General features: G+C 41.8%; 1 protein-coding gene across 2 annotated transcripts in view; it reads right to left on the reverse strand.

Moving 5' to 3' along the window:
- The window catches only part of NCOR1 (nuclear receptor corepressor 1), a 45,352-nt gene that overhangs the window by 12,016 nt on the left and 13,578 nt on the right, over positions 1-19,758 (reverse strand). The window contains exons 10-27 of one of the 2 annotated variants that reach the window (XM_009083582.1): positions 19,454-19,544; positions 18,771-18,949; positions 18,234-18,288; positions 17,369-17,470; positions 12,283-12,413; positions 11,564-11,781; positions 9,871-9,933; positions 9,096-9,235; positions 8,161-8,287; positions 6,958-7,465; positions 5,150-5,279; positions 4,650-4,845; positions 3,302-3,462; positions 2,825-2,945; positions 2,615-2,716; positions 1,998-2,095; positions 1,064-1,232; positions 389-529 (exon numbers count right to left, since the gene is read on the reverse strand). In XM_009083582.1, coding sequence (XP_009081830.1) covers positions 389-529; positions 1,064-1,232; positions 1,998-2,095; positions 2,615-2,716; positions 2,825-2,945; positions 3,302-3,462; positions 4,650-4,845; positions 5,150-5,279; positions 6,958-7,465; positions 8,161-8,287; positions 9,096-9,235; positions 9,871-9,933; positions 11,564-11,781; positions 12,283-12,413; positions 17,369-17,470; positions 18,234-18,288; positions 18,771-18,949; positions 19,454-19,544 — 2,732 coding nt within the window. Of the gene's footprint in view, positions 1-388; positions 530-1,063; positions 1,233-1,997; positions 2,096-2,614; positions 2,717-2,824; positions 2,946-3,301; positions 3,463-4,649; positions 4,846-5,149; positions 5,280-6,957; positions 7,514-8,160; positions 8,288-9,095; positions 9,236-9,870; positions 9,934-11,563; positions 11,782-12,282; positions 12,414-17,368; positions 17,471-18,233; positions 18,289-18,770; positions 18,950-19,453; positions 19,545-19,758 lie in introns of both variants that reach the window. The other variant, XM_009083590.1, reaches the window with a different exon arrangement.

The raw sequence follows: 19,758 nt of genomic DNA on the forward strand, positions 1-19,758 counted from the left end.
AAGTGACTCTGCCACGGCTGAGACCAATGTTTAGCTAATGGGTGTGCCAGGGAGTCTGTGCTGCTGTGACTCAGTGGTGTTTGAGCTCTCCATGACCTGCTGGGACTGTGCAGAGTCAGTTCCATGTGTCAGATGTGCCGAGAGGAGTAAGTGGCACCTGAAGTAGCTACAGTTATGGGAACACAGCAGCAAAACCAAAAGGAGAACTAGTATCTACTCCATTCCTGTGTCAGTACACTAAGTGCAGTGTTATTGTGTGGGTTTGGTTAGCAGGGCAAGATTTTCATTTAACCTCTCTTTTAGCCTGCTCCATAACATAACTCTACTCTTACATCAATGCAAAAGGATTATATAAACAACAAACCATCCTGTAAGAGCCAGTTTTTACCTTCCAGAGGTGCAGACACTGGAGACTCCCTCAGTGACATCCCTTGCTTTATATTTCCTTCCATTGTATCATAGGTTCTCTTTAAACCAATTTCATGAGCAGTTCTTGGACTCCTTGTTCCTTCACGGACATTTTTAATAGCTAACAAAGTGTACAAGAGTGTGGTTAGGAAATGTGGACAATAAAAAAAAGGACACATGAATGTTTCATTAATGAGACCACAGGCCATGAATATTTTAACACACCTTCAATATTTGTAACATTAAATCTCAATCTTACAAACATCCTTCACGGTTTGTCAAAAACTGTATTTGTTCAGTCACTCAGTTATCAAGATTTCAAGTGAAATTCTAAGCTAAATGACACATTCACTGTTAATGTGGATCATTTTACACTTGGTTGTTTAACCCTTCAGGGTCAAAACATTCCATGACAAATAGGAAATAAATGGCAAAGGAACAGTTTAACTGTATTTTAAGCACATAGTGTAGGAGACTCTCCAGAACACAGACACAGTTCCTGCCTCACTTTAATTCTCACACCCTCAAAACCAGCAGCCCAGTGACTGAAGTTTCCACCCATCCACCTGGGAGCAGACACACATCAGCTGTAGCTTATAAAAGCACAACCTGCTGCAGCCTTGACTTTGATCAGGTCCAATATCCAAACACTCACCATCATAGGATAAAATATGCCCACTTTTGCCTTCATAAATAACATGGCCTTTGGCTGAAGCTTCCTCTCTGCACTTCTCTGGGCTGCTGTCTTCTGTGGCCAGGCGGGTGATGGTTCCCTTCAGCAGCGCGTCGGCCGCGATGCCAGACTGGGACAGAGCTGGGGTACCCTGTGTTTAAATCCAGCAAGTGTGACTCAGAACACAGGAAAAAAACACAACCAACCCCAAACCCACAGAATGTTTTCTATTTATAAAACCAATCACTGTATCAAGCAGTACGGGCTTCAACTTCTGCCTCTATTTATAAGACACTTCACCTAAATATGAGTAAGGTTATTTTGTAGGCAATTTGCTACCTTGTACCAGGAGGAAGAATAGGAAGGACAATATGACCAGAGTATTTCACAACATAGAACATTTACTCCACAATACCATTCTGGGGGGAGATAACATACCACATGCTTATGGTGCCATTTCTTTGGATAGAAATGAAACCTTCCCTTCTCAGAGCACAACTCTAAGGACCCCAAATCAACCAAAACAGTAGCATTTAAAAAATGCTGAGATGAAAGGGCTTCATTTACCTTTTTGGCTTTAAATAGCATCTGCACAAGGCTGGTTACAGCTGGTTTTAATATCTGAACTCAGGTGTGATGCTGTTTTCTGTTAGTTGCTAATAAGCCTTCAGTAGGGTCTACCAAAGGCTCTGGTGGTTTCATTTAAAAGTCTGAAGACTAATATACATGAAGATGAAATCATGGCAGTGCTGACTTCAGCACCAGTGGGATTTGAATATCTGATGATATTAAAAGTTCTTTATTCAAGGCAGTTCCTTCCCTGTGATATTAACTTACTTCTTCAGACATGCAAATACATTCACAGTGATAGTTTAAATGGGTTTTGTTCCAGCCTCTTCAGCAAAGGGAAAAATACCTGAGTTATGGAGCCTCTCAAAGAAGGAATGGTCTCAACTGAAACTTTATTGGTTGGAGTTCCTCGTGTTATACTTCCCTCCTGTATCATTGTGGTACCTGATGTGAGACAATAAAACATCTTGATAAATAGCAGAATTAAAGTCAAGAGCCACTCTTTGAAATAACTAAAAACTTTAGTGATAACTGTTAGTTTACACTAAAACAGAGGGCAGATTTCAGTTTAACAGCATGTTTTTGAGACAGTTAGGCTATTCCCTCTTTTAACATAGTCCTTGACAGACTTCAAGTCTTTTACAGCATGAATTCATGGTATTTAGTTTCTTTTCTTTTGCTGTATTTGGATATTTCACATGTATTGCTCTGCATATGCTCCAGTGAACAACTTGGTTTTGAAACTGTCATGCCTTGAAAACAGTATTTTTACAGGCAGGAGGAGCTAGCTACAAATACACACGCCTTGGAAAACTGGGAACAGATTAGTCCTATAATCTTGTGATCCTTATATAATCATAGAATACTTTAAAATATCACTTCAGCAGTTGGAGCTCTAGAAGTTAATTCTCTCAGTTTCCTCAGGCTCTGACAGAGTTTCTTAACCTGTGTGACTTTCTTTACCTCGAACCACACTCTCGTGTTGTGCCCTGACCAGGAGCCCCTCAGGTTGGGAATTCTGGCTTCTGGGAGAGAATTCTTCCTGCTTGATATAGGGCAGGGAAGCTATTCAGGAGAAGAAAAAGAAAAAAGGTTGACTTTCTTTTTTCTTTTCTTTAATTATGAGTCATTAAATTGTCTATATAAAACACATGGCAGCTTTGCTTTTCTTACCAGATTTGGCTGACTCCTGCTGCCTTGGCAGCCCAAGGGATATAGAACCCACTGATGGCTTTGCAGTTTCTTGGGCGTAGGAAGCTTGACTGTGGGATGTTAAGTAAGTGCCAGGTGTTCCCTGAAACACCAAATATATTATATGTTAAGTCTTGTTTCTGGAATGAAGATTCACATCTCTGTTTAAAAGAGAATGTTAAAGCCACTATGATCCTATCTTGAAGGACACCAGGAGTGTGTCACTGAGAGTTTGGAGCTTCACGTAAGCTGGACACCTCAACCATGCCCCTAAATACAATTAATTGCAACATGTTCTATTTCTAAGCCACCTCCAATTCCTGTACAGTTAGAGGTGTTATGTACAAATAGGTCTTCAAGGTTAATGCTTGAATCCACAACTAAGTACAAGAAGTTGAAGGCTGAAGAAAGGGCAAAAAAAATGATGCACCACAGATTTTCAAATAGTACTTCTCTTACTTGTGAGATGGAGCCTCCCATGATGAAGGAAGGTTTCTCTGATGGCACACTTGTTTTGGAGGATGGAATGAGTGGTGGTGGTGGTCTGGTGGGTCTGGTTGTTGGCAGGCGAACTCCTTCAGGTATGTTGGTTATCACTTGGTGAGGTGCTGGCTGGAGAACTGCAGGGGGAAATTGTGCATTAAACATTGGGGGGTGTGAGCTCTATGAGCTGTTAGAAACAAACACAAGTACCACAGTTCATCTGACCATCTCTAATGGGAATTGCCTCTCCATACCCAAAAGCCACTTCGCTGTATTTGCAGCTCTGAAAGTCACTATGGCCAAGGTTTTGTTATATTCCTGTTTTTAAAGCAAATTCTTCTCTAGATGGAAAGCAACTGAGTCAAGTATAATCTGAGTTCCCCTGATTGTGTCTTGTCTTAACATGACATTAGAAGGGACAAGCAACAACCCAAGTTTCAGAATTCAGATTTGTCAGTTCTTTCACTGTTTTATAGGACATCCAGACTATAATACAGAGCAATTACAGTCAGAAACTAATGCCAAGGACAGCAGCAGCTTTCTCTTTTCTCCAACTCCCCCTTCACAAGAAAGGCCAACCACGAACACAACAGTACTTGTATCAAGATGAAAAACTCTTGACGACTTCATCCCTGTGCTGTTCTAACACTTTTCAGATCATCTCATTTGCTTAATAAAGTATGTTAGGCAGCTGATGCAGCCAGAAAGAACAAAAACATAACCTCACTGGAGCTAGAAAAATACTGAGCACCTCTTTACATGCACACACAGAAAACTATTTTTCTTCTATCAATTCACGAAGTGTTTAGAGAATAATTTGATCCCACATCAGACCCAGTTCACAGGAGGACAAGGTATCACTGACCCATAGCAGAATCTTTACCTGGTGGGACACTGTAGCGAGCTGCGTTCACCTCAGGCTGGGGAGAGGCTTTGTTGACTTCTCTGGGAGATAACCTGTATGGTGATGCTGACCTTGTTGCTGTATTTTGCACTTGTGCTTCCTGTTCTATTCTCTTGACCTCAGCATAAGGCATATAGGCCACTGGTTTTCCTGTGAAGATTGAAAGAGAAGCACACTGGGTTAGAAACGGGGAGTCAAAAGGTCCAATTTACAGCACAGGTTTACCAGAGGGCCTACTCTGCTCATCAGGTACGAATGTGACAACACTAACTGCAGCAGGATCTCTCCAGCTAACAGCTTCCTTCAGTCAAACACCATCAGAAAGCAACAACACACTCAACTTTCATTCTTCCATGAGGCAGCAGTGTAACACAGAGACAAACCACAGGGCTACTGCAGGGCAGATGGGAACACACCTACCTTCCCACTCAACATTAGGGCTCTTGGAAGTGCCACAAGGGCTCACAGCACTCCGGTACTCCATGTCCAGCTGCTCCTGCCTCTGGCGCTGCTCCTCCAGCAGTGCTGACTCGTGCATGGCCTTGATGTGCCGCTGGTACAGAGCATAACCACTCACTGGAGTGCCAACGGGAACAGTGCAGGGGCTGCAGGAAACCTGCAGGGACAGGGAGGCAACAACATCAGGGACAGCAAGACAGGCACTGAAGGAACTGCCTTGCTCTCTGCCCCCACCGCAGTGGCTGCAGTCTGAGTGTTTCAAAAGCTCCACACTTGTTTTTAAGCTAGTACTTGTGTATTTGGTTGTACTTGACCTACTTTCCCTCTCAAAAATATGATAATAAAGCAAATGATATATTTCTTCATTTGTTTCGTGTTTTTATTTTGCTGCTGCTTTAGTGTTATGGCTAGTTTTAGGGACAACAAATACTCCTCCCAGTAGCACTGAAAACTCCCCATACCATAGGGGGGATGACAGCAGCTCGGTGGTGAAGCTGTTGCAGGTCCATCTGCCCTTGCTTTATTGTGGATGATACCAGTATTGATCCAGTGGGATTTAACAGTGAAGGCTTTGACTCTCTGCTGAAGATACTGGGAAGATAAAAGGGAAAAATATCACCAAAAGGACCAAGATTAAACATCTTCAAAAATTTACAGGCAAAACTCTCAACTTCAAGAAATCAACACATGTAACAGATTGGACAAATAGCTGAAAAATCAGCATTGTGTTTTGTTTTGCCCACGGCACATCTAGTAAAACAGAGAAGAGTTGCTGCTTTATCTTCGTAATACATAGAAATACCAAAATAAGTGTTAGAATCTCCCACATCAGAAATATATGTATGCAGTGCTGCAACAATGCAACCTTCTTTATAAAGCTGCTTTGGATAAACACAGTGGAACAGAAGCACTACATATATTTGGCCCACAGAAAATAAACAGTAGCCTACAACAGAATAATTTCACATGGAGGGCTAAGACATTAGTGGAAAGATGAGGTGTGAAGAAGCAACAGAGTGCAGAAACACCATCACCTGCACTCTCCCAAAGCCCACATGCACTACCTGACACTGGATACTTTTGACATTTAACATCTATCCCTGCTGCTGTGTGTATATTAAGACCACTGAGAGGGAGGAGGCATTGGCTGCAGTGCTGCACTGTGGTCACACAGGAACTGCACCAACTGAACAGTGAAAGACTTCAGATATCACCAGTGGTGTCAGCCATCCCCAAAGGAAAAATGGTTCCAAACACATTGTCTGTTTAAAGCCCTATATACTCCTGTGGGCTATCCACAGTGTTCAGGGCCAAGTTAGGGCACAGACTCAAGCTCTGCCAGGGGAGGTTTAGGCTGGATATTAGGATGAGATTTTTTTACAGAGAGAGTGCTCAGGCATTGGAATGTGCTGCCCAGGGAGGTGGTGGATTCACCATCCCTGGAGGTTTTCAAGCTGAGACTGGATGTGGCACTTAGTGCCATGGTCTAGTGACCACGGTAGGGTTGGACTTGATGATCTTGGAAGTCTTTTCCAACCCTGTTGATTCTATGATTCTAAGTTCCCAGGAACAAGAAAGTTTGCAAGAAGACACTTTGGAGAAGGAGGTTATCTATTTCTCAGGACAATTGCACATTCATTTATGGACACTGACTGGTAAGAGTGAGAAATAATCCCACTACTGTACTATTAATAACCTTCAAGAGATTCAGGTCTGATTGATGTGCTGTGGCTCAATGACAGTAGCTGTACAGGACTCTGGAGATCATACAAGCAAATAAACATCCAATGTTAAAAGGCAACAAAAAATACCAATATTTTATGCCCTTATACTTCTTTTCTTGAAGCAAGTTCTGTCTCCTACTAAAAGATACATTCAGGCTGTTTTTCTTGACAAATTCAAGGAGTTTTGGACATATTCTCCTAAATTGAGTTTCTGAGAGCCAAAATCAATTAAAACACTTCCATCTCCAAATTTTTGATGCTACATCAAACAGCTTTTCACGAAAGGAAATGGAGAGCCCATACACTATTCCATACTAACCAAATCACTATAAAAGATCTTCTAAATCTATATCTGAATGTACAAATTTGTTCTAACTATCATGTAAAAGCAACAAACTGACAAAACCAAAGCAAAGAACTTCAGTACAGATGCAACGACAGAGTCACAGTTGAGGTTCTTAATGAATAGATGTGGCATTTACATTTTACTTTTTAAACGGTTTCTTAATGATGGCAGTATTTGAATGCCAAACAACTGAACTCACCCTTGTCTGTCAGGTTCTCCATCAACCTCCTCATCAGCACTGCACGTGGCACTGGAATCGTTATCCGAATGGGATTCTTGTCTTGCTGTATTAACTTGTTGAGACAGACTGTAGTCCATTTCCTCTGGTTCTGACTTTTCCTTGGGTTTCTCCATCTCTCTCTCTTTGGTATCACTCTCTATTTTCACTTGAATATTCTCTGGCAGCCTCATTTCAGTCTCTACAGGTTCTACTTTGGTATGAACTGGCAGAGTAATCACAGGCTTAGCTTCAGCTGGATGACTTCTGCTGTCAACCTCCATGGGCTCTTCTGCCTCGTTGTTGATTTCTTCCTTAACCTGTGGCTCAGGGTTCTGAGTTTCAGCTGTTGATACACTTTGGGCTGTTAAGGAGGGAGATGTGCTGGCTGCAGGTTTAATGGCAGATTCTTGCTCTGCTGGGGCCTCAGTGGTTGATTTTGTAGCAGCACTCTCAGATGGAGTTTCTTCACTTGGTTTAGCAGGTTCTGCTGGGGTTGGAGATGGAGCACTTTCTGTATCAGAACTGTTTTCAGCACCTGGGGAAGAAATGTTTTGGCATAAAGGTTCAACCTTAATATGTAACACACTGGATGCAATAAGGATTCATCAATTTAACCCACTCACCTGCAAAACAATTTGTTTTGACTTACTATAGAAATAGACAATTTGCTGAGTTACACACACAGAGCAACTACAAAACACCAACAACCAAAACACCAAATCCCCAACACTTAGTCATTTTTTCTCATCAATTGTTTGCAAATTCTATTGCTTATCACTCCACAAAAGATCAGCCAAGACTCAGCGATGTTGAGTGCCTGTAATTAACAGCACTTGCAACCAACAAATATATACCACAAAAAATCCACAACACAAAAACGCCACTTGATTTTGCTTGTCTGCAGCTTTGTTGAGACTATCAACTGGCAATGACGACATATATTTGATTCAACTTGTTTCAACACTTTTGATGACAACATAATCAAAGTACTAAGGAATAACATCTTCAGGCTGCTCAATACTAAAAATGCTTTTCCCTCCAGTGAGTTCAAATTGCCAAAACCCAACTGAAAGAATCATTTGAGGACTAATCATGAAGTCAAATACAGCTTTCTGAGCATATAACTGGCACAAAACACAGGCTCCTTTCTGTGCACACACGTTTCCTTCTCAGAAAAGTTACCTTCACTGTCTTCTGGATTCTCTTCTTCATTAGATGCTTCAATATCTTCATCCTCCTGAGCTGAGACAGTTGAAGCCACACTCTCACACTGCGACACGTCTCTCTCCTCACGGGGCCTTCGTGAAGACTGGAAAGACACAGCATGGACAATGCACTGAAAATCTGCCAATCTTGTTGCCTTTTCCATGCATTCTCCATTACCAGTCAGCTTGAAATGAAAGACAGAGCATCTCTGTTTAGCACAGACCTTCTCAAGGGGACATTCTTTTAATGTCCGGGCAGCATTTGCTGCTCCTGGTCAAAAAAAAGTTTGGGAACCAAACCATTGTCTCATGGTATGCTTGAAGGACAACAGAACTACTGCAGCAAACAGACATTGATGCTCATTGATGTCCAGAGCAGAGCAATGAGGCTGGTGAAGGGACTGGAGCACAAGGGCCATGAGGAGAGGCTGAGGGAGCTGGGGGTGTTCAGCCTGGAGAAGAGGAGGCTCAGGGGAGACCTTCTCACCCTCTGCAACTCCCTGACAGGAGGTTGGAGTCAGGTGGGGGTTGGTCTCTTCTCCCAGGCAACCAGCAGCAGGACAAGAGGGCACAGACTCAAGCTCTGCCAGGGGAGGATTAGGTTGGATATTAGGAAGAGATTTTTTAGGGAGAGAGTGCTCAAGCATTGGAATGTGCTGCCCAGGGAGGTGGTGGATTCACCATCCCTGGAGGTTTTCAAGCTGAGACTGGATGTGGCACTTAGTGCCATGGTCTACTCCATGATCCTTGAGGTCTCTTCCAGCCCAGTTGATTCTAAGATTCCTCAGTGAGAGAAGACTAGGATAACACTGTATTTAGAGCATTCCAGCACACAGCATTCTACTGTGATGAATGACTTCAGCGAGATGCCAAGTTTTCCCCTGCAAAATATTCCATGGCCACTGCACTCACCTTCTGTTTATGCTGTTGAAGGAGGCTGTCCAGGTTATGTCTCCTTTTATAGTTGAAGTAGAAGTTCTTACACTGAGCTTCGCTTTTCGTCCCAACCATTTTGGCAATCGCTGCCCAGTTCCGTCCATGTTCCACTAGACCTGGTCAAACATGCAAGAACCAATATTTACTATGATAAATAACTCAGCTATCCAAACCCAAATAAATAGAATAACAATGCCTGTGGGAAGATAAGATAAAGAAATATTGCTGTCCTTAAGAGAACCATAGCAATGCATTTGGTAACTACTTATGAAGAAAAGCTGTGTCCACCTGACTTTGTGAAGGCTTCAACTTAACTCTTTGCTGCTGCTAATATGTGACACTTCTGCAAAAATATTCACTTTGTGCATAGAATTTATAGTGACAGTATCTGCCAGGGGAATAGACAAGTTATAAACCACATTAGCTGTTCTGTTAAGACTGTCTTATACCAAAGAAATTGTTGTCACTTACAAACTTTGAGTTACTTTGAGGATTTGCAGAACAAACACACCTTCATGTGCTCCACAGTCTTCTGTGGACCAAGTACAGCATTATACAGGTCTAAGCAGCCCATATGAAAGGTCAACGTGAGTCTCAAAAATTATTTGGGCCAATAGCAATTTCAAATGATTCATTCAGTGCAGTCTTCCAAAAATAAAAACACAGCACTTTTATTCAGTAATTCAGTAAACTCTTGGCATTCTGTAAATGCAAATATTCAGAAGGAAATCAGAAGCTTTACAAGGTTTACCTTTCTTAGCAACTTCCATTTCTTCTTCTGTCCAGCGAGATGTCTCCACAGGCTCTGTAGAAGCTGCAAGAGAAACAAAGACACTGATCAGAGAAAAGATCAGGATTCACCATTATGGCACCAATTATGCATCACACAGTCAACAAATTTATTTACACTGTGGCCTGTTCAAGTCACTTGGGAAAGCTTCTCTTGTCAGAGATCGAGTCAATCTCCATTAAACCCAGTCACAGGCACAGAAGAAACCACCACAGTCTCAGCAGAGAAACTGCTCAAAACTATTCTGCTCCAAAATTATGACTAACAACTGTCTGTAAAGGACAACTTGTAAGTACCTTGGATATTGTTATCACTACAATTTTATTTAAAATGTCAATAATTACCATCAGCTGCTAAAAGCAGCAATCCAACATGCTACAAGCTAGTTCAGTCCTGTGGCACTGACTGCTGTGGAAAGGACTGGAATGGTTAGTTATTGCTTAGTGGTTGTCAAGAAATCTACTGTTCTTGTATTCCCTGAGTCTCCAGCTGGACACATGGAGAAAATTAACAGAAAAACAAAAAAAAACCAGTAAGTAAAACCAAACACAAAACTAAGTATGATTCAAGGCAAAATACTTCTCATTCACTCCTCTAGATTTTCTATCATCCTGTTTAAATTTCTGAATGGACAGAGCTGCTCCAGCCTCCATTTCCCTTCCAGAAAATCTGCCATGACACACAACATGCAACACAGACCCTGCAACAACTTCCATTAACAACCAATAAAAGCAGGACATGATAAAGTATCTGGTCCACTGGAAAGCTATTTGGGATTTTCCCAAAAACCGTGCAAGAATGGTTTAGAAAAACCCCAAATCAAACCTCACCATCACCTCAGCGTAGCTGCTGACAAACAACTGAGCAAGAATGTTCAACAGAATCTCTGATGTTTACAGTTATACAAGAACTAATTTGCCTACTTACTCTGTTCCTTAGCATATTCAGAATATCTGAGCAACAGAAGAGCTGATACAAGCTCTAGGACAGCAGCTGCCTGGAACTCCCCAGCTGAAGCACAAGGAGCAACAAATTTTGCTGGAGCAGAGCACTGCAAGGAAAAAAACCTGCCCTGCCATCCTAGATAATTATTTACTAGCCACAAGGTATTCTGTTTGCTGGGATTTCTGTGGCAGCACAAATTAGGTCAGCCCTTTCCAAAATGCACTCAGAGGTTTTTTTTTACTCATATGAGCCAGGAAAGTAACATTTCATTTTTAAAAAGCCTCTTGTCATCTAATGCAGAAACAACAACTAAGATCTATTTCAGCTTATGAAACTCCCTGAAGTACTCAAATATCAGGCCAACTTATTTAACAATATCCTCTGTGAGCTGCAGCCTGTTAAGTCAATGTGTGTCACAGGCACCACAGACCCATCACCAACCTGCAAAGAGAAAAGGTGGTTATCACAGAAAGGCTGAACTGCCTTTTTCAACCCCTCACATGGTTCTAACACTCATCTGATCACACATACACTATTCATGAAGTTACACTTGTGAAGTTTAACAGTACCACACAGTCACAAAATTATAACCAGCCTAAGAATAAAGATGCAAAACTAAAGAGATAAACCAAAGTGCACTGCGTGCCCAGAAAACAGCCTCGTGTCAGGGACCAGATGGGTCTCCAGGTGTCCTATAAATGCTACTCACAAGGTTCTGGAGGGGGTGGAAGAGGTGGTGGTGGTTCTTCAGTGGCTGCAGCTGCAGCAGCATTTGCTTGTGCAGCTTCATTTGTCATGGATCTGGTGATCCTGCCCTTACGCCGCCCTTGGCTGTTGGCAGTTTTTCGGCCCCGAGGAGCAGTCTGTTCCCTTTCCTCTGTTTCCTCTGGGGCTACTTCAGTTTTGTCCTTTTCTTTGGTATTCTCTCTGGGAAGAGGCAAAATAAAATTGAGTCATATTCAGAGAGCCAATGTGGGCAGATATTGCTGAATATCCATGGACAAACCCCACAAACCAAATTCCACCAACCCAAGAGACATTTAGGGTGAATTTACTGATTCTTAGTAAGAATTCATTTACTTCTTGCAACTTCAAGTTGCTATAGAATACCACAGATACATGGTATTACCATCTTCAAAGAAAATATGAACACTGTGCTAGAACACATGAAAAAAGCCCAAACCAACAAGATATGGAAATCATTCCATGTGCAAGAAAATAATCCCATTGCTTTTTTCACCTGTCTGATCAGCTCAGCAAGACAGAGAAATTTGTGTGCCCAAAAAGAACTGTTGAATGCACAAAGCCTAACCTACACAGAGCTCTCAGTCCAGATTTCACTGTCAGGCTAATGCAAATCCTGTTCTGATCTTTGCAGAAACCTGCAGTCTAGGGTGAATTAATGCATTTCAGTACATATACACTTACTTAGATTCCTCCTTCTCATCCTTCTCCTCCTCATCTTTCTTTTCCTCCTCTTTTTTCTCTGATTTGTCTGATTTTTCCTCTTCTACCTTTTCTTCTACCTTTTCTTCTTGAGAAGGACGAGCAATCTGTTGCTGAAATGAAATGGGATTTAGATGATAACTTGACCAAAGGTGCAGCAACTTGTCCTCAGAGCAGCACAGACACTGACACTGCCTTACCTCCCACCTGATAACATGTTGCTACAGCCACTGCACAGTGACCAACATAACAGTGAAACACCTCTGCCAAAAGCTGTGACACCTCTTTGCACCCTCAAAGAAGAACAAACTCAACACTCCAGGAATTATCTCCCAGACTTCACAAGTTCCTTTTGCCACAGTATGTCCAGTTTCTCTATATTAACTGTATATCCTCAGCATCTCTCAATTTATTTTCTCTGCCCCACTCTGATAGGATATTTTGTCTTATAAATGCCATGGAAGCACAAGTTGCTTCTGCAATGTGAGCAGAGTTGATCATGTACAAGAAATACGTGTCGTGTGCCACAGCAAAAATGAACAGCTACACTTGAAAAGTGCTCAGGGAGCTCTGACCAACGTAGTGAGGGTGTTCCTCCTCTCACGTTTTATTTTTAACACTGTGCATGTTAAAAGAGTGGAACCTGATAGCTTACAACTTGGAAGCAGATGGTTTTGTAGCCTGAAAAATCATGACCAACTCTAAGTCACCTTCTCGAAACTGTCATTAGCAAATAAGAAATAAAATTGTTCCAAAAATTGGGTCGGGAATTTTAGATTTACATTTCCAGTGAATTTACAGAAAGAAAATGAAAGCCTAGAATTATTTTTAAAGCCTCAAAATACCCACAAAGAACTAATGCCTATACTGAGATCAGTTTTACAAGCACAGTCAGCACCGTGCTGGCAGGAAACAGACACCCTGAGCACACTTGGTGATTCCTGGAAAGACAAGGACAGAACTACAGAATTGCTGTTCTGGGGCTTCAGTAACTCAGATTTTACAAAGCACTGAAAAATCCCTTAAAACAGGCTTTTCTTCCTTATTGAGGAACCAACCTCCCTCTGAGAGCAGCAGCAGGTGTCACTGTTTCCCTGGCAAAACCAAGGCTGGAAACAGTCACAAAAAGGACTTGTTTTTGACATTTTAATAACGTGAACTGGAGCAGAAACTCCCAACACTAACCACTACCATCTTGCTGCAAATTACCAGCATTTGGCATTACCTGATTGTGCCAAAACTTCCTTCAAGCAAGATGTCAGACACAGGGTAAGACACTTCTTTCCACTGTGCTAGGCAGATTGGCCTCGAAGGCAAAGAGTTAAAAACTGCATTTTCAGTAGAAAACTTTCCAAATCAAAAAGAGAGAATTTGCATTTTACATTTTCACATTTAATCTATTTACAAAGCAGCTGCTGAAAATGCTGTTCTTGCCTGGCTAACATCACCACGCTCAGTAAATACCAGGGTTCTGTTTCCCAGTGAATTTATTGAACATGCATAATCCATAGGTCAAGTGCAGGTTAAACACAAACCTTAAAGCAGTGGAGGCCTCGGTCAGCGACGTACCTGCACATTCATCTGCTGGGCACAGCTCTGAGTGCCCAGGCAAGCACAGCCTTTACCCCGGGCACGGCTCACAGGACAGAGCCCACCCCGGCAGCACAGCCTGCCTGACCCAGCAACGTGTTTATTCCAGGAAATTGTGTCATTCTGCCACTTAAGCTGCTGCAGCAGTGCTGCCCCTGTCACACACAACCTTCTAATCTCCCTGGAGTCACCAGAGGTAATCCCCTCGCGCTGGGGCCGTCGGCCGCACGCGCATACGGCAAATTTCTGTCTAGTCACATCACTGGCCCTGAGCACCTGCTGCCCAGGCACAGAGCTCACCATGCACTCCTGGGCTGAGCAGGCAGCTCCAGAAACACAGTCAGCACTGGGCACTGCTTTGCTGTCAAATTCCATGAGAAACTTCACTGGAGGAAACCTTGCAAGGAGTTATTTGTAGTGTTTTCTATAATCATAGAATGCTTTGGGTTGGAAGGACCTTAAAGGTCATCTAATTCCAAACCCTCTGTCCTGCAGGGACACCTTCCACTAGTCCAGGCTGCTCCAAGCTCCATCTGACCTGGCCTAGAACACTTCCAGGGATGGTGAAGCTAAAGCTAAACTTCCACTTCATTTCACAGAATCATAGAATCAGCCAGGTTGGAAAAGACCTCCAGGATCATCAAGTCCAACCCTACCATGGTTACTAGAACATGGCACTAAGTGCTACCTCTAGGGACGTTAAGGATTGTCTAGTTCCAACCCTTCTGCCATGGGCAGAGACACTTCCCATCAGACCAGGTTGCTCAGAGCTCCATCCAATGGGTATGGATGGGGCAGTCCCAGCTTCTCTGGGCAACCAGCTCCAGTCTCACCAAGTTGACTGGAGGGATGGAGCACCTCTCCTATGAGGAAAAGCTGAGAAAATTTTTAATGTTCTGCTTGGAAAAGAGAAGGCTTCAGGGTGACTTAACTGCAGCTTAAGATGCACTTGTTTAGTCACCTCTGTGACATTCTGGAAAAGCATTTTATAAAGTCCCTTCTAAACCTATATGAGGACAAAAACATATCAGAATTTAATTAGCCTTATATCTCTTCTCCTGACATCCTTAATCCAGCATTCAGCTTCTCTGGACTGAAAGCCTCACACTGAAACCTGAGCCAAGTTGTGCTCTCTATATTCTCTGAAGGATTTCAACGTGGTTACTGTGATTAATATCTTCACTGCAATATTGCACTTGCTTGCCTATATTTACAAAAAGACATGAACTATTAAGAGTTCAAGCTGAAGCACCTGTTATTGGCATAAGCTCATCCTGGAGCACATCATAAATCTTCTATGACTTGTGTTTGCCAATCAGCAAGTAAGTTTCAAGTTGCTACTCAAGAGATATGAAAAATATCAGCTTCAAACAAAGCTGGGGAGCAGGAGGGGGAAGGGGGTGAGCTGCATTCTGCAACTCTAAGATAAAAGTTCTGGCATGCAAGGCAGCTCAACCCTCTCAATTCTTCCCTTCTAGCTGTTGTAGGTGTTGCTAACTAATCATTAATAAAATTAAGACAGACAAATATAATTTTTCAGAATTCCATTCTGAATTTAAATCTCCAGAAATGGTAAAATTTCCCATTTTGAAGGGTTAGGGTATTTCCTTGAGTTTACCAGTACACCTCAACCCTCTCCAGGCCTACGAAGTCTGACACTCACCTCATCCTTAACAGAGCACACTTTAAGCCTGACTAGCAGTTGCCCAAAGTTTAGGGATCTGTTGTAGTATCTAATGTGGATGGAAAACTAGAAATTAAGACCTACAACTCTGCTAAAATTCAAAAAACAAGTCATCTGAGTTGAATGAACTTACAGTGTTCCAACTTTCACATTTAGTTACCCACATGTAAGTCAGATTCACAGGAGCAGTTCCAAAGTCAGGCAGAGCACCTTGGGTTCTCTTTCAGAGTGTGCTAAATTCACCAATCCATGCCTTGTGTCTAAGGCTGGAATTAAAATCCTGCCAGCTGATATATTTTATCCAAGGAAAGCAAACCATTTACGCATTGAGAAATCCATCCAAATTTTGAATTCTACCATTTCCAATATCCTAAAGTCCAATAATGTTGAAAGATATTTAAATACACAGTTAGGAACTCCTGAATATCTCCAAACTTCCAGTTACACTGCACTACAGCTAAGCCAGTTCTGTCTTCTCACCCCTTAGAGCAGCTGCACAAGAACAGCACAGGGCAAAGATATCACTCACCATGTGACACTTCCTATGATCACACCAACCTCATTTCATAGTGGAGTAACAAACTGAGAGCCACTTCCAAAGGCAGTACTGTCTGTGGTCAGTGCCCACAGCCATGGTCCACACCTTGGACAACCTTATTTCCATCTTCTTTGCATTTGCCACCCATCCAGACAAAGTGCAACCCTTCCCCAGCACGAGTCACACACCAATGCACTTCTATTAAAAAGCATCTTTTGGCTTAGAAAACCTAACAGAAGTCCTGGCAGAATAACAGGCTGTTTCCAGGACTTTCCCCCATCACATTAGTTCACAATTAGCCAGAGCAGAAGCTCTGACTAAATCCTGTGCACAGTGACAATGACTTTATCCTAAGTAACCCACAGTCTGTGGGGTACAGACACATAAACCTCCTGTGATGACTCTTCTCGTGGAACTCCAGACCATACTCAAAAGGTCTAAGTACAACAGCCCAACAGGAGCACAACCCAATGGCTGTTCCTACTGAACAGGAGCAATTGATCAGCTGAGGCTGTTTGCAACAATTTTATGCAAAAAAACCCCAACAAAACATTAGTGGGACTCTCAGAAAACTTGCAGAATTGGAAAAGAGAACTCACATACCCTGAAGTGTAATTTTGTGTGGTCCCAAAGTTTCTTATTTTTATTGTTCTCCAACCCCCACATTACCCTGGCAGCTCAGCACATGGATTTCTATGCTTCTGGTACATAATATGCTGTTCATTCCCTCTCCAAATACTTCCAACCAAATACTTCCTGAATCAGCACAATTTTTTATTTGCATGTATTAAATTGGGCTCTTTCTTCTCGCTACCAAGTTCCAGTTTGACTTTGAGCCTGACCACCAAATAAAGATCACTATTAATCTCTGCTTTTTGACAAACATTGACATTATGAAGTGATTATATATTTTCCACTGCAAGTCACATGCTAAACCTAATTTCTGGTGGCTTCGACATGGGATTTAATGATGGATTTAACTTCAATGTCTATGGCAGAGTCCTCAAATAAAATGAATTGTCATATTAAAGCAAGTCAGAAATGTACAAAGGAAGGAGATACTGTACAGAATTGAAAAGAAACTAACCAAGAACAGCCTTGAGGTCAGGATTACTTACATTTAAAAAGAGCATAAATGCAGCAAAGGGTGAATAATTATTTTCCTCCTCCCCATGCATGTGGTATACTTGACAGATCAGACAGTGAGGTGTAAATATGGAACTATACAAAAATTCCCAAGTGAAAACTGAAGGTACCTGATTTCTTCCTCTGCGTTTACCATAATTCCTTCGCACAAGGGCTTTGTAATTTTCATTTTTCTTGGTCAAATAATAATATAATACACAGTCAGGAACATTCTGAAGTGAAAAAGCAGAAGAAATAGGCTTTACTCCTACTGAAAAAATATGTTTTTAGTATTTGAGTTCACTGAGAACTATTCAGCCCTAACTAAAATAAAACTATCAGTGAATTCATGCACAAATATAACAAGACAACTATGAATAAAATTACAGTGTCAAACACAAGTTTCATGTATTTACATTACCCCTCAGCTACTTGAGTCTGCATGATTTCACCTACACAAGCCAATCTGCAAGTTTTCAAGCCTCCCTTGATCACAGGAGCTGTATGGATTCAAGATTCTGTTTTAAGTCTTAACAAATCCTAATTCTCCATTACTCCTTATATCAGCTCTGCAAAATCAGGTTCTAAAGACTAAAATTAGCTCCAAAATCTGAGCCAGCAGTAGGATCCCACAGACCTGAAAGGTGGTGGCAAGAGCTCTGTGGGTTAGCACACCAGCTCAGCAGAGACAACGATGTCCTTATCTAAGCAGTGAGATAGTTACACCTCACCTGCTTCAACAGAAAAATAGCCAAACTGAATGAAATGCCATTGGCTTTGATCCTTGTCAATAGTGTCATTTCACTAACTTCTGGCAGGTGTTTGCATGCACTGACTGTGTTACTGATCAACTCATAAAATCCTGTCAAAGCAGTAACTTGTTTTGGAGCTCTTTTTTTTTTTCCAGGAGGAAAAAATGCTGCTGGGATAAATGACTCACATTTGGAAAGTTAGGGATGTCACCCTAGGCTCAACTTATATTAAAAAATGTCTTACCTTTCGTTCCAGGTAGGAAGCAATCAGACCAAAGTTCTTGGGATGCTGGACAAACCTTTTACAAAGCAAAAATTAGGTGAGTTTAACAACATAATCCATGAGCAAATAAGCAAATCAGTTTTCCAAACAATCTGTCCCATCAGAAGGCTTGCATTTACATGGCTGAAAGTAGCCTAAAAAGCCCAATTTTCAGCCCAATTTTCAAACTGTGCAAATTTAGAACTAAACACTTAAAATTAGCTGTTAGCTGATTTAATGAGATCATATATTCACTCTTCTCATTCTAATCTTAACATGGAACTCAAGTACTTTTGAGAGAATTTCTTATTTAAAGACTAATTGCCTGTGAGCCTACTCAGTCAAAAAGTAAGTCTAGAACTCTTGCAGTATTTGTTGGATCCAGCTGAGAACACTACCAAATATTCCTGCACAAAAAAACTTCAGCATTGCTGATTTGGCTGTTTTATCAGAGCTGATTTAGCAGCTGTTTACTATCATTTCAATGTAATACACATAAAGTAAAGGAAATCTCATTACTTTTCCTTAAAAATCTCCTTCTCATGGTCAGTCCAGACATTCATGAACTGCCTGTCTTTATAAACTTTCATGGGATCCTCCATCAGCCCATTCATGTTAATGAACTTGACTCGTCTCTGCTCTGCGTCGAACATCATGGGAGGGATGACAGAAAGTTGACGCATTTGCTTCTCGTTGTTCTACAGGCAAAGAAGAAGAGAAAAAGTAAAGAACACAAAGTTGCTACTAATGTGCACAGTTCTTGAATGACACAACTCAAAGCTCCACCACAGGACACATTCACAGTTTGACTGAAACAACTCCTTGCTACATCTTAATTCTTGTCGTTGTCACTATCCCAAGGAATATTACACAATCAGCTAAAGGAAAGTGTCACAAATGATGAGACACTCAAATGGTGAAGGGTTTAGGAAGTTTTCAGATGTTTATTACAGTTGTAAAAAACGAGATTGCAGCAAGCCTGCAATGAACAGCCGCATGAGAACAATCTAGAACTGATAGAATTAGAAAGCAAAACCCACGAAAGAAGAATATTTGTAAGATGTTTTTCATGTCAAACTTCACAGATTCTCTCAAACCACCCCCAAGAGGTTTCTCTTACCAAAAAAGAAAGGCATTTCACTGCCAGTAACAGGATATTTATTGGCTGTGCTTCTACAGCAAAGCACAGACAAGAGCCTCACCTCCTGCTCCGAGAGCCCATCGATGATCTCTGAAATCTCATGCTCACTTCTAGCGATGGTAGCAGAAAGTCCAGCCCCTCTCTGGCCAACTCTAGAACCAGGGGAAAACAGAAGCAGTGAGAATGAAGTGGAAATTAGCTCTAACTGCAGATTTTCCACACCACAACCACCTTCAAAATGCTGTTCCCAGTCTCCCAGATCAGGTAGGACTGTTCTCTCTTACAGTCTCCCAGTACAAACTCTGTCCATGTCCCGCAGTTTCAAACAACTGCTCAGTTTCCAGGTGGATTTGCAAAGCTCAGCAG

The sequence above is a fragment of the Acanthisitta chloris genome, unplaced genomic scaffold (genome assembly GCF_000695815.1).
Source record: "Acanthisitta chloris isolate BGI_N310 unplaced genomic scaffold, ASM69581v1 scaffold16090, whole genome shotgun sequence".
Taxonomy (NCBI): Eukaryota; Metazoa; Chordata; class Aves; order Passeriformes; family Acanthisittidae; genus Acanthisitta; species Acanthisitta chloris.